This window comes from Coregonus lavaretus, assembly GCF_964263955.1.
Source record: "Coregonus lavaretus genome assembly, chromosome: 7".
NCBI lineage: Eukaryota > Metazoa > Chordata > Actinopteri > Salmoniformes > Salmonidae > Coregonus > Coregonus lavaretus.
In genome coordinates, this window is record NC_139994.1 from 45,701,931 (window position 1) to 45,717,799 (window position 15,869).

General features: G+C 41.1%; 1 protein-coding gene across 1 annotated transcript; it reads right to left on the bottom strand.

Annotated features, from left to right (window-relative positions):
* Window positions 1–4,267: 4,267 nt before the first annotated feature.
* LOC311132932 (endonuclease domain-containing 1 protein) lies at window positions 4,268–6,512 on the bottom strand. Its single transcript, XM_084166322.1, has 2 exons — window positions 6,156–6,512; window positions 4,268–4,904 (listed from the first exon to the last, which is right to left on the bottom strand). Exons 1-2 carry the CDS (start codon window positions 6,456–6,458, stop codon window positions 4,398–4,400), a joined length of 810 nt encoding a protein of 269 aa, XP_084022448.1. The 5' UTR covers window positions 6,459–6,512; the 3' UTR covers window positions 4,268–4,397.
* Between the last annotated feature and the right edge of the window lie 9,357 nt (window positions 6,513–15,869).

Sequence of the window (15,869 nt, forward strand, 5' to 3'; positions counted from 1 at the left end):
CAGAAAGGGAGGAGGGGGGGAGGGGGAGGAGGATTCAGCAGGGAGGAGAAGGTGGCAAATAGCTTCCTAGGGTTAGAGGCAGATGCTTGGAATTTAGAGTGGTAGAAAGTGGCTTTAGCAGCAGAAACAGATGAAGAAAATGTAGAGAGGAGGGAGTGAAATTATGCCAGGTCCGCAGGGAGTCTAGTTTTCCTTCATTTCCGCTCGGCTGCCCGGAGCCCTGTTCTGTGAGCTCGCAATGAGTCGTCAAGCCACGGAGCAGGAGGGGAGGACCGAGCCGGCCGGGAGGATAGGGGACTTAGAGAGTCAAAGGATGCAGAAAGGGAGGAGAGGAGGGTTGAGGAGGCAGAATCAGGAGATTGGAGGGAGAAGGATTGAGCAGAGGGAAGAGATGATAGGATGGAAGAGGAGAGAGTAGCGGGAGATTAGTAGAAGAACAGCATCTAGTAAAGATGAGGTCAAGCGTATTGCCTGCCTTGTGAGTAGGGGGGGACGGTGAGAGGGTGAGGTCAAAACAGGAGAGGAGTGGAAAGAAGGAGGCAGAGAGAAATGAGTCAAAGTTAGACGTAGGGAGGTTGAAGTCACCCAGAACTGTGAGGGGTGAGCCATCCTCAGGAAAGGAACTTATCAAGGCGTCAAGCTCGTTGATGAACTCTCCAAGGGAACCTGGAGGGCGATAAATGACAAGGATGTTAAGCTTGAAAGGGCTAGTGACTGTGACAGCATGGAATTCAAATGAGGAGATAGACAGATGGGTCAGGGGAAAAAGAGAGAATGTCCACTTGGGAGAGATGAGGATTCCTGTGCCACCACCCCGCTGACCAGATGCTCTCAGGGTATGCGAGAACACATGGTCAGACGAGGAGAGAGCAGTAGGAGTAGCAGTGTTTTCAGTGGTAATCCATGTTTCCGTCAGCGCCAAGAAGTCGAGAGACTGGAGGGTAGCATAGGCTGAGATGAACTCTGCCTTGTTGGCCGCAGAACGGCAGTTCCAGAGGCTGCCGGAGACCTGGAACTCCACGTGGGTCGTGCGTGCAGGGACCACCAGGTTAGAGAGGCAGCAACCGCGCCGTGTGAGGCGTTTGTATAGCCTGTGCGGAGAGGAGAGAACAGGGATAGACAGAGGCATAGTTGCAGGCTACAGAAAATGGCTACAATAATGCAAAGGAGATCGGAATGAAATGAACTAAACATCTGGGAAAGCGAGAGAGCGGGGCCTCCCTCACTTACGTTTCACTGAAACACCCAAATATAACTCTCCCAACTTCCACCTCAGAAACTATAATTGTTGTAAACTACAGCGGTTCAATGTTTTCTAGGAATAGACTAACTTAGTTTATTCAGCTAGCTAACTTGGTACAGTATTCTTCCGTGCAAACCGTCCAGGGCACCTGGTCATATGACACCACAGCCAACTAGCATGCCGGACTGTGTATGTATTGATATGTAGGCTACGTGTGCCTTTTTAAAATTGATGTAGTTCTGTCCTTGAGCTGTTCTTGTCTATTAAAGTTCTGTATTATGTCATGTTTCATGTTTTGTGTGGACACCAGGAAGAGTAGCTACTGCTTTTGCAACAGCTAATGGGGATCCTAATAAAATACCTTTTGAAGTTGATGCATAAGTTGATGCATGGAACAATCAACCGGTAGCTAATTATAACATTTATATAGTCTACTAATCAGAACGCTAATACAATTAAAATGTGGGACTTTGTATAACTCTTTCAATGTGTTCCTAATTGCAACATAATTTTACAGATATAAACCTGAAACGCTCACCTGAAGGTAATATACTAATGTATCTAATCAGCATCTGATGTTGTCTTTACAGATCATATTTAGCTAACCTTATTCTGATTTACCATTGCAGTAATAGATGCAACAGTGCAGACCAGCAGACAGTCATCTGGACATGATTCAATTTTCAATAGAACAAAATAATACTGAATTCAATATTTACATTTATATTTTAGTCATTTAGCAGACGCTCTTATCCAGAGCGACTTACAGTAAGTGAGTGCATACATTTTTCATACTATGACACTTTGTACTACTTTTCTCTTTGTTCACTTGTCTAATTTCATTCTGATAGTAGTAAGCTATCGCTTTTAGTAAATTCTTAACATATTATGCCTACATGTCTTCAGCAAAATGTCAATTCTTCAAAAATAATGACTATTGACTAAATTATTGTTGTTGTCACATCTCCTCCCGTTGCTCCCCTCCGGCGCTCTGATTCGCCGGTCTACTGAGCCACCGGTCTGAGCGTACCACCTCTGCAACACCGGAATGGAAACCCAACGCACCCTAATCACATCCAGCGCACCTGCACCTCATCATCTCATCACCACCCCTATTTAGCCCTGGACTATTCTGGAATGTTGTGTGTGATTGTTTAGCGTCGTGTCGTTTACTCTATCTTTGTTATGTCTCTTTGTCATTGTTAAGTAAACCTTGACCTTGTTAATTCCTGCGTCTGCGTCCTGCCTCTTCGTATACTCAGTACGCGTCACAGTTGTGTAATGACAATTTTACCAAGTAATTTCTAAATACTGTCTGGCCATTTCTGTAAACTGAATTGCTATGGAAAAAAAGTATTATTCAACTGTGTGTAACTTTTGTTATCCTCAGTGGATTTTACTCTGGATTTATAGACATCTGATCATAACCTGCAGATATCAGAGGATGGGAAAGTGCTGGATAAAGGAAATACCACAGAGACTGATTGACTGTGAGAAACAAGATGATGAAGACCCCTACTGTATGTGTTGGGCATTATGGGCAGTGCTTGGAGGACCTACTGGGAGGTTCATGTGGAGAATAAGGATGACTGAGTAACTTGGTGTTACCAGGGCAACTGCTAACAGGAAGGGACAATTGGTTCTCAGCTCTGCCAATGGTTAACCGGGCTGTCCAATGGACAATAATCTTGACAAAGATATTCCAGACAAAGTTGGCATATACAGTGGCGTGAAAAAATATTTGCCAGATCTTTAACCAAAACCTAATATTAGGTAAAGGGAACCTTTATACTTATTTTATTTATTTAATTAACAAAGTTATGCAACACCCAATTCCCGTCTGTGAAAAAGTAATTGCCCCCTTACTCTCAATAACTGGTTGTGCCACCTTTAGCTGCAATGACTGCAACCAAATGCTTCATGTGGTTGTTGATCAGTCTCTCACATCGCTGTGGAGGAATTTTGGTCCACTCTTGCATGCAGAACTGCTTTTACTCAGCTACATTTGTGGGTTTTCAAGCATGAACTGCCACAACATCTCAATTGGGATTAGGTCTGGACTTTGACTAGGCCATTCCAAAACTTCAAATGTGTTGCTTTTTAGCCAGTTTCATGTAGACTTGACTGTGTGTTTTGGATCATTGTATTGCTGCATGACCCAGCTGCGCTTCAGTTTCAGCTCACAGACAGATGGTCTGACATTCTCCTGTAGAATTCTCTGATACAGAGCAGAATTCATGATTCCTTCTATTAAGGCATGTCGTCCAGGTCCTGAGGCAGCAAAGCATCCCCAAACCATCACAGTACCACCACCATGCTTGACCGTTGGTATGAGGTTCTTACTGTGGAATGCAGAGTTTGGTTTTTGCCAGGCATAATGGTACCCATGTCGTCCAAAAAGTTGACTCAAGTTTGACAAAAAGCACCCGGAAGCACCTGGATGATCATCAAGACTTGGAAGAATGTTCTATGGACAGTATAACTTTTTGGACGACACACATTCATGCTACACACACATCACAACTGCTGCTACCAGACTCTTATTATGATTGCTAAATACTGCACAATTTAAACACTTGCCCCCCAATCCCCCCTTCCCCGAAACACGTGTAAATATTGGACTATAAATTGTGCTTTCCTGTATTACACTGATGCTAACATATTTATTCTATTCTACTGAGCCATTTACTTTATGTTCGTATTCTAATATTGTATTATTTGTTATTGTTGTTGCATTGTTGAGAAGAAACCTGCAAGTAAGCGTTTTGTTGGATGGTTTATACCATGTGTATCCTGTACATACGACTAATAAAACGTGAAACTTGATAGTATGTGACTTGAAATATAAAGGAATTGAATCTACTGAACGGTACACATGATGTAATAGATAATAAAATGTTTATGATCAATTACTGATATTTACAGAATATTTCTCAAGTATTTATATTAAATATTAATTTACATAAACTAGTATCCTTGTCATTGTCTAAGTCAACTAATTCACACATACTGGAGATACAGCTGTCATATTACGATGAACAGTTGGTATTTTATTGAACAAAAATACAATTTGTGTTAAAAACAGTCAAATGTATCATTGTTACAATTATAGTGTTGTTCAAGATTAAATTAGCATTAGCTAGCTGATATAGCATTAGCATCTACCTTGGAACACATAGAAACGTGAACCATAATATCCACTGAGTCTAGTCTCCAGATCTTTCACAGTCAACGTTTGCACTTTGCCATTGTTATCAGGACCAACATACCCTGCAGACTCTGTAGTGTCACTCTCCCTAACACAACAGTATGCGCTCCAGTAGTACTTAGCCACTTTCACACCATCACCTATCTGGGTGTCACCAGGCACTACACCCGTGACCACATAGGTTTTGGAGCAGGCGTTATTCAGTAATTTAACCAGGTCCTCTTCATGTACCCTCCACTGGCCCCGGTTGAAGCCTGGGTCTTGGGGAGCGGCGTTGGTCAGGGTGGAGGTGGCTAGCATGGAGGAATGGGTGGAGGTGTGGTGGACGGGGTAGAGATGGCCCTTGTCGTAGCCAGAGCTCTCGTAGTCTCGGTTCAAGGCCTGGTGGTCACCCCTATTGTTGGATGGGATTTGGTTCAGTCCGCTCATGCAGAGGTGACTACCACCATCGAGCTGTGAGAGTCAAGGAAAGTCATTGATTACAGGCAACACATTTTCTTATCAGTCTTATCAGTCTGTGGAAATTCATGAAGCAATTTGCGTGACATGCACGTAAAACTTAAAATACTAAATGTATACCATTGTTCTGTCTGTGTAGCTTGTTGGTGAATGCACAAAATACTGTATGTTTGAAAATATATATATAGACATTAATATATAGACATTTAGGTTACACTTTACTTGAAGGGGGTACACTCAAGACATTAACACCTTTATAGGTATTGCATCATCATTCATAATACCCTTCATAAAACATTTATTCAACATCATTCATAAGGAGTTTTCAAAAATAATTGTCCCTTCAAGTAGATCTTTATGTATCCATTGTACAACAGACATTGTTATTTTTATAACCCAATATACCATAAAAACACGTTTTTGGCTTATCTAGACAGAGAACATGCTGTATGCCTGGTGCTTCAGAACTCGCTCTAGACCAGGTACTCTGTTTACTTCAGATCCGCCTTCTCGCGGATATCGTCTAAGAAAAGTACAGAATTGAATATGATAATTCATGATGATTTTCTAAGGAATGTTTATCCAGTGGCATTCTGCCAAATTGAGAGATCATCAGAGAGGATGTACAACAGTCACTGACAGCTAACCCTGTTCTAACCCTGTGCTAACCCTGTGCTGCTCCCAGCCTGTTAAGCATGTTGACATTTATTGTAATGAATCTTGCCCTGGAGGCAGAATCGAGCGATTTTCACTAGATGGGTCAGCTGCAAAGCCAGAATTGGCTATATTGTAAAAATTAATGAAAGGTTAAGGTTAGGCATTAGGTTTAGCATTGTGGTTAAGGTTAGGTTTAAGGTTAGGGTTAGGTTTAAAATCAGATTTTATGACTTTGTGGCTGTGCCAGCTGGTGCCCACTCTGCAGAGCTGCCTCCAGTGCATGAGTCATCCCAATAAATGACAACCTGCGCCTGTTACATTATTTTGTGTCAGAGGGTTGGGTACTGTGGCAGTAAAAAAAAACAATGTACATTGTAAAATTGATAAATAAAGATCTAGTTTGAAAACTCCTTTTGAATGATATTGAATAAATGTGTATTGAAGGTTGTTATGGAAAATACTGCAACACTCATAATGGCCTTTTGAATGCCTTATGTACTGTATACCCACTTCAAGCAAACTGTTACAAAAATGTTAAGGTGTGAAAACAAATGCTATACATGTCAGTAAATACAATGATATGCCTACCTGAGGTTCGATATACCAATAGTCCTTTCGTTCAATGTCTGCACTTTGAAGCTCGTAGGCAGAATACACAGGAATCTTATTCTTGGTGTCGTAGAGTGTGGCATAGAAGTATTGCCGTTTATTATTATTGTCCAGGAGACACTGGCATATTTGCTGGTAGCGATTATTGTTCGTAGGATCACTGAGAACCGTAGGAGGAACATGGTTCACAAAGAACTGACTGCATTTTGTGAAGGAGGTCACTTCCCCCTGGGAAAGCAGAGGAAACAACAGCAAAACAAAAACGCCACACCGGAGCCCCATGGTGAATAACGGTCTGTCAGCACTAGTGGAGATAAAATTGTGACTGGGCGGAGGTTCTCTGGTGAGAAGGACCACAGGCTCTCCACTTACACTATATATACAAAAGTATGTGCAAAACCCTTCAAATGAGTGGATTCGGCTACTTCAGCCACACCCGTTTCTGACAGGTGTATAAAATCGAGCACACAGCAATGCAATTTCAACATGACACCGTCATAGGATGCCAACTGTCCAACAAGTCAGTTCGTCAAATTTCTGCCCTGCTAGAGCTGCCCCGGTCAATTGTAAGTGCTGTTATTGTGAAGTGGAAATGTCTAGGAGCAACAATGGCTCAGCCGCGAAGTGGTAGGCCACACAAGCTCACAGAACGGGACCGCTGAGTGCTGAAGCGTGTAAAAATAATCTGTCACTCACTACCGAGTTCCAAACTGCCTCTGGAAGCAACGTCAGCACAAGAACTGTTCGTCGGGAGCTTCATGAAATGGGTTTCCAAGGCCAAGCAGCGCACACTAGCCTAAGATCACCATGCGCAATGCCAAGCGTTGCCTGGAGTGGTGTAAAGCTTGCCGCCATTGGACTCTGGAGCAGTGGAAACGCGTTCTCTAGAGTGATGAATCACGCTTCACCATCTGGCAGTCCAATGGCCAAATCTAGGTTTGGCGGATGCCAGGAGAACGCTACCTGCCCGAATGCATTGTGCCAACTGTAAAGTTTGGTGGAGGAGGAATAACGGTCTGGGTCTGTTTTTCATGGTTCGGGCTAGGCCTCTTAGTTCCAGTTAACACTACAAGAATACAATTACATTCTAGACAATTCTGTGCTACCAAATTTCTGGCAACAGTTTGGGGAAGGCCCTTTCCTGTTTAAGCATGACAATGCCCCCGTGCACAAAGCGAGGTCCATACAGAGATGGTTTGTCGAGATCGGTGTGGACGAACTTGACTGACCTGCACAGAGCCCTGACATCAACCCCATCGAACACCTTTAGGATGAATTGGAACGCCTTTTGCGAGTCAGGACTAATCGCTCAATATCAGTGCCCGACCTCACTACTGCTCTTGTGGCTGAATGGAAGCAAGTCCCCACAGCAATGTTCCAACATCTAGTGGGAAGCGTTCCCAGAAGAGTGGAGGCTGTTATAGCAGCAAAGGGGGGACCAACTCCATATTAATGTCCATGATTTTGGAATGAGATGTCCACATACTTTTGGTCATCTAGTGCATTTTTTCCCGCACGTCCTAATACTGTCAAGCCTGGAAGTCTCCCAGGGTCAACATTATGGTTAAGTTCGACTACCAGTGGTGTAGTGGTGCCTGGAGATACTCTAATTTTGCTAAACATTTTCCAAAGGCACCCTGTATAAAACATTATATGAGAAACAGTGACATACACTCAGAATTACCTAAAATGATAAATCCTATATTGGTCTTTCACAGTCAGGCCAACCAAAGCTGTACTGTGCAAGTAGGCTAATAGTAGGCCTACCATTGAAACAAGATACATGAGGCTGTGAACTGAGTCAGACATTTTTTCACATTATTCTGATTTGTCCAATTATTTTCAGGTTTTCGCTCTCTAAGTCACACAGTGTTCTATGTCCACAACAATGCTTAAACCACATCCGGAGACCACTTTTGAGGTCTGGTAAAAAGTTAATAAATCTAGATTAACCTCTAATTCAAGTGTGCAGTCACCTAGCACTTTTGTTTGGTTAGCGGTGTTTGAGATGGAGTAAAGCAAAATAAATGGCCACTGGTAGGCATAGGACAGTTTGTAGCTAGTTAACATTTAATTTTGGGGAAAGCCAGAAGATGGTTAGACCTATCATTAGCATTGCTATATTTTTCCTGTTCTTTAATTGTTTGCAACGTGGACATTATGCTTCATATTATGAGGCATGTCTTACCTTGTTTGAAAGTAGCCTATAGCCAAAATCCCAACATAGAAGCATGGAAGCAATTATTTTATAAAGACTTCCTCATATGTGTTCTCCTGTTCCAGCCTATTGGTTCTCTTTCAACTTTCTTTCATTATCTAGCAGCCAAAGGCTTTATCCTAGTCTTATTAGCAAACAATGATAGTTGTTGCATCTTTAGATCTCACCTCTAAATTACTAACAGATGTTGTGTTTCCCCCGCAAATTGCATTTTGGAACATTCCCACAGTTCTGGGCCTACCGCTGTGTGCACATTGCTGCGCTGAAATTCTGAAGAAATAATCGTTTATCAACATTTTAAACAAAAACATTCTGATCTGTTCCATCAGCCATATTAATTGATATGGCGTATACCTCCACTACACTACTTTGATACGCATCGTGGGGATTAAGAAGTGAGTATGCGCAATGCCCACTGAAAAATATCTGGGTATAAGGCGTATACCTGCATATACCCTCCACTACACCACTGCCGGCTACATTGCAGACGCATGCCAGATCTCTCAACGCCTGGATAGGTGTTCAACAAATCAGCTAACCACATCATAATGGTATAGCTATTTGATGCCTGTCTGCTCAGTCGATGACGTGCACACAACCATTGGTTGATAGAATGAATGCAACGTCTGCGAAGTACTCGACCTGGAACGTGACCTATGTGTTCCCATCTGTACGAACCAGTACATGGTGTGTGTTTGCCCAGATGCTTGCACTGTATGTGGCACTGACGACAAACTGTGGGAAAGTATTTTGGTGTCCAAAAGATGCCTTTTATCTCAGAAGGTTAATGATTAACAGGGTTGCACACCAGTGTGAATTTGAACAGATTGTGTGGGAATGACACAACTGTGTCAATGTTCTGTCCTAAGAGGGTAAACCACATCTAGATCATCATTTACCTAATTGAAACTAGTTCTGAACATAAGGAAGCACACAATTTTGATATTTCTATAGGCATGTGTTTCATTTCTTCAAACTACATGGCTAGAATGAAACCTGAATAATATATATTTTATTTTACAAAAAACATCCGCAATCAGTCCAGAATAAATGTTGTAAATTTGGTTGGGTTTCTGATGTGATTGCTGTGTTGATGTTTGTATGTATTCTTGCTTAACACCAAGACAAATGACTATAACCATTATTAAAAAGCAATAAAAACGTTTTTCTTCTGATATTTTATAGCTTCATGTATTTCATTATTTGTTTACAAGAAATGTGGTCAAAGAGTGTCACGATCATCGGGAACAGAGGACCAATGCGCAGCGTTATTTGCGAACATATTTATTATAGATAATGATCACACAAACAAAACGATAACGTGACGTCCCTGGTTACATACACAAACCAACACGGAACAAGATCCCATAAATACTGTGGAAAAACAGACTGTTTAAATATGGTTCCCAATCAGAGACAACCAGCAACAGCTGACACTCGTTGCCTCTGATTGAGAACCACTCTGGCCAACATAGAAACACAATAACTAGAACACCCTAGAAACACAAAACACAAAGAACACTCACACCCTGGCTCAACATACAAGCGTCCCCAGAGCCAGGGCGTGACAAAGAGTACCTTCTAAGGAGAAGATAAACATCTTTAAGCATTATCTATATTTAATAATTGAATAGGTCTGAATGGTTTGATTTTCTTGTACGACATTCCCCCCAAAAATATTTGATTATACAATATTAATCCAGCTGCTATATTATTGTGAAGAAAAACCAACAGCAAGACAAACCAAGGTACAAATCATTATAGCACATTACAACACATAGCCTGCATCTTTGTTGAGATTTCACAAAGCTTGCCATTAGGAACAATAAAAAGGTCAAATCTACAATAAGAGTCCTTAATAACTCTGCAATATCAAATAAAATAACATTTTATTGGTCACATACACATATTTAGCAGATGTTATTGCGGGTGTAGTGAAATGCTTGTGTTCCTAGCACCAATAGTGCAGTAATATCTAACAATTCACAACAATACACACAAATCTCAAAGTAAAAGAATGGAATTAAGAATATATAAATATTAGGATGAGCAATGTCAGAGTGGCATTGACTAGAATACAGTAGAATACAATATATACAGTGCATTCAGAAAGTATTCAGACCCCTTGACTTTCTCCACATTTTGTTCCATTACAGCCTTATTCTAAAATGGATTAAATCATTTTTCCCCCTCATCAATCTACACACAATACCCCATAATGACAAAGCAAAACAGGTTTTTAGAAATGTTTGCAAATTTGAAATATCACATTTACATAAGTATACAGACCCTTTACTCAGTACTTTGTTGAAGCACCTTTGGCAGCAATTACAGCCTTGAATCTTCTTGGGTATGACACTACAAGCTTGGCACACCTGTATTTGGGGAGTTTCTCACATTTTTCTCTGCAGATCCTCTCAAGCTCTGTCAGGTTGGATGGGGAGCGTCGCTGCACAGCTATTTTCAGGTCTCTCCAGAGATGTTCGATCGGGTTCAAGTCCGGGCTCTGGCTGGGCCATTCAAGGACATTCAGAGACTTGTCCCGAAGCCACTACTGCGTTGTCTTGCCTGTGTGCTTAGGGTCGTTGTCCTGTTGGAAGGTCAACCTTCGCCCCAGTCTGAGGTTCTGAGCACTCATCAAGGATCTCTATGTACTTTGCTCCGTTCATCGTTCCCTCAAGTCTCCCAGACCTTGCAGCTGAAAAACTAGCTAGCCTAGCCTAGCTGTCTCAGTCCGAATGTTAATGTTGCACTTATTGTTACGAAACCACCTAGCATACTGCTATAGCTATACAGTACTTGTGAGGAAGTTGATTCAAGTGGTTTTGTACCACTTACATGCAAGATATAGATTTTTGTCTCTTTTCTTAAAATATGCCACATTAACATTACTTCCGTTACAAATAACAATATTTGTTGTCTTTTATCTATGAACTATGTAGTCAGTCGGGTCCTACAGTACCTTCTCCACTCGTTGTGTTGAAGGAGGACTTCATGATGTTCTTTCAGGCCAAGTCGTTATAGTAGTGTGGCGGGTCCTCTGACAGGGTCGGCGTTTGCACAGTGGCTGAGCGACGCTGCTTGTTTCGTTGTTGCGGTCATCGCTGACCTCTCCTTGAGTGATGTGAGTGATGGCCAGAAAAATAAGAATTGCAGCGAGATGGGTGAAGTTTATTCTGTCTGCTTTGACGAGAGAGAGAGAGTGAGAGGAAGAGACAGGGAGGGAGAGAGAGAAAGACAGAGAGCAGGCAAGAGAGTTAAATCAAGTTAATTAAAGCATGTTAAACGGTGATAGGCATTCATCAGGATTGTGGTCAATTTGAATTAAAGGCACTCAATTCAGGAAGTGATTTTAATTTAAGAAATAAAAAATGGAAACACTTTTGAAATAAATTGTTTCTACTTACACTGAACAAAAATACAAACACAACATGTAAAGTGTTGATCCCATGTTTCATGAGCTGAAATAAAAGATCCCAGAAATTTTCCATACACACAAAAAGCTTATTTCACTCAAATTCTGTGCACAAATTTGTTTACATCCCTGTTAGTGAGCATTACTTCTTTGCCAAGATAATCCATCCACCTGACAGGTGTGGCATATCAATAAGCTGATTGAACAGCATGATCATTACACAGGTGCACCTTGTGCTGGGGATAATAAAACGCCACTCTAAAATGTGCAGATTTGTCACACAACACAATGCCATAGATGTCTCAAGTTTTGAGGGAGAGTGCAATTGGCATGCTGACTGCAGGAATATCCACCAGAGCTGTTGCCAGAGAGTTTAATGTTCATTTCTCTACCACAAGCCGCCTCCAACATTGTTTAAGGGAATTTGGCAGTACGTCCAACTGGCTTCACAACCGCATAACACGTGTATGGCGTCTGTTAAGTTGCGTCAATTCAAATCTGGTATAGGAACAAAAAGAGGTCAATACACGTCTTCTAAAATAGACTAGTATTTTAATTAATGCAAACACTTGAATGGTAAATATGATGTTCGTATATACGGGCCCACTGAAACACCATGCAGGGAAGACAGAAAACTGAGCTATTGTTAGAAGTTCTTCTTTAAATACTCTGACAGAGATAGTTCCCGCTCCCTGCTGGGCCTGTCAGAAGAGGCTGGGTGTGGTTTAAACTTACCCAACCTATCGATGGCGCTCAGGCTGGTCCCAGGCCCTTGGCGCTTCACTGTTGCCGGGCATTAGTTGTTATCTTTACAACTAGTCTCGAGTCAGCAACCTCAGACATAGTTTGTTCTTCTTCATTGTAGCAGAACACATGTCCTTGAGCAGTTTAACAAAGAGGCAGTGTGTGTGTGTGTGAGTCTATCTCAGCCTACCCCCTAACGGTTCCTCACATTAATCAAAGCTTGTTATGTTAAACAATCTATATCAGTACAGCACAAACCTATTATGTTTAATCATTAATGTATTCTTTCTAAGCTAGGCATCACATCTAGTTGTAAGAAAATAGATCCCCATATGTCGTGTGGGCGAGCGGTTTGCTGCTGTCAACGTTGTGAACAGAGTGCCCCATGTTGGTGGTAGGGTTATGGTATGGGAAGTTATAAACTACGGACAACAAAAACAATTGCATTTTATCAATTTGAATGCACAGAAATACTTTGATGAGTTCCTGAGTCCCATTGTGAGGCCCATTTTTTTTTTAAAGGTATCTGTGACCAACAGATGCATATCTGTATTCCCAGTCATGTGAAATCCATAGATTAGGGCCTAACTAATTCATTTCAATTGACTGATATTCTCATATGAACTGTAAAGCAGTAAAATCTTTGAAGTTGTTGCATGTTGCGTTTATATTTTTGTTCAGTATAGTTTATTGAGAAGTTATTGAAAGTAGATGCCTTTAAAAAATATATACAATTGTAATTTAAGTTTACTTTCTGAATTGACTGCCTGCAATTCCAATTCCAACTGAACCCTAAACCTGGCCTACATGAAAACACATCTGAATACTGAAACGTTCTCTCATTGAGATCCTATTAAATTATTCTAATTCCTAATTCTAAACATTCTTTCCTTCCCACAAACTTTACCTGGAGTTGTTCAGTCTGATGCTGATTCTCCTCTTCTTGCTCAAAACCCATTTGACCTTGTGGAAGTACCTTCTTTATATTAGAAGGGAAGGACTGACACCATCTGGGAGTTTTCCAACACTGTTATGGGCAGATTCTAACACTGATGTGTGTATTATTGTCGACGTCATCTACACCGTTCCCAGTACTTGTATGGGCTGGGAACTCTCTGTGATAACACTTATCTACAGTACATTTACAGTACATCCTGCATTATACAAAAATGTGAACAACTGCAACTAGTAACTTTATAAAGTAAAATACTGTTACTTAGTTGCATAATACTGTACATTAGAAAAACTGTATAGGAATTAGGTCAACAAGCAGCATTGGTTTTAAATTGTATCGTTAGGTTAATTACATTTTTGGAAGCCATTTCTTTTTGCAGCACGCTGTTTTCTGAATAAAAAAAGAAGAAATGGGCAAATATTGTACAATCCAGGTGTGGAAAGCTTTTAGAGACTTACTCAGAAAGACTCACACTTGTAATCGCTGCTAAAGGTGATTCTACAAAGTATTGACTCAGGGGTGTTAATACTTACAGTTGAAGTCGGAAGTTTACATACACTTAGGTTGGAGTCATTAAAACTCGTTTTTCAACCACTCCACACATTTCTTGTTAACAAACTATAGTTTTGGCAAGTCGGTTAGAAAATCTACTTTGTGCATGACAAGTCATTTTTCCAACAATTGTTTACAGACAGATTATTTCACTTATAACTCACTGTATCACAATTCCAGTGGGTCAGAAGTTTACATACACTAAGTTGACTGTGCCTTTAAACAGCTTGGAAAATTCCAGAAAATGATGTCATGGCTTTAGAAGCTTCTGATAGGCTAATTGACATCATTTGAGTCAATTGGAGGTGTAACTGTGGATGTATTTCAAGGCCTACCTTCAAACTCAGTGCCTCTTTTGCTTGACATCATGGGAAAATGAAGAAATGCCAAGACCTCCGATGCTTTTTTTTTGTAGAACTCCACAAGTCTGGTTCATCCTTGGGAGCAATTTCCAAACGCCTGAAGGTATCACGTTCATCTGTACAAACAATAGTACGCAAGTATAAACACCATGGGACCACGCAGCCATCATACCGCTCAGGAAGGAGACGCATTCTGTCTCCAAGAGATGAATGTACTTTGGTGCGAAAAGTGCAAATCAATCCCAGAACAACAGCAAAGGACCTTGTGGAGATGCTGGAGGAAACAGGTACAAAACGATCTATATCCACAGTAAAACGAGTCCTATATCATCATAACTTGAAAGGCCGCTCAGCAAGGAAGAAGCCACTGCTCCAAAACCGCCATTAAAAAGCCAGACTACGGTTTGCAACTGCACATGGGGACAAAGATCGTACTTTTTGGAGAAATGTCCTCTGGTCTGATGAAACAAAAATAGAACTATTTGGCCATAATGACCATTGTTATGTTTGGAGGAAAAAGGGGATGGCTTGCAAGCCAAAGAACACCATCCCAACCGTGAAGCACGGGGGTGACAGCATCATGTTGTGGGGGCGCTTTGTTGCAGGAGGGACTGGTGCACTTCACAAAATAGATGGCATCATGAGGAAGGAAAATGATGTGGATATATTGAAGCAACATCTCAAGACATCAGTCAGGAAGTTGAAGCTTGGTCGCAAATGGGTCTTCCAAATGGACAATGACCTCAAGCATACTTCCAAAGTTGTGGCAAAATGGTTTAAGGACAACAAAGTCAAGGTATTGGAGTGGCCATCACAAAGCCCTGACCTCAATCCTATAGAAAATTTGTGGGCAGAACTGAAAAAGCGTGTGTGAGCAAGGAGGCCTACAAACCTGACTCTGTTACACCAGCTCTGTCAGGAGGAATGGGCCAAATTCACCCAACTTATTGTGGGAAGCTTGTGGAAGGCTACCTGAAACGTTTGACCCAAGTTAAACAATTTAAAGGCAATGCTACCAAATACTAATTGAGTGTATGTAAACTTCTGACCCACTGGGAATGTGATGAAATAAATAAAAGCTGAAATAAATCATTCTCTCTACTATTATTATTTCACATTCTTAAAATAAAGTGGTGATCCTAACTGACCTAAGACAGGTAATTTTTACTAGGATTAAATGTCAGGAATTGTGAAAAACTGAGTTTAAATGTATTTGGCTAAGGTGTATGTAAACTTCCAACTTCAACTGTATGTAAAAACACATGTTTTCACATGGCCATTATGGGTTATTGTGTGGCTGAGAAAAAAAATATTTAATCAATTTTGAATTCAGGCTGTAACATGACAAAATGTGGAATAAGTCAAGGGGTATGAAGACTTTCTGAAGGCACTGTAATTGTATGTGTGGGTTACAGAGATGGCGTAGTTATAGAAAAATAATGTTAAA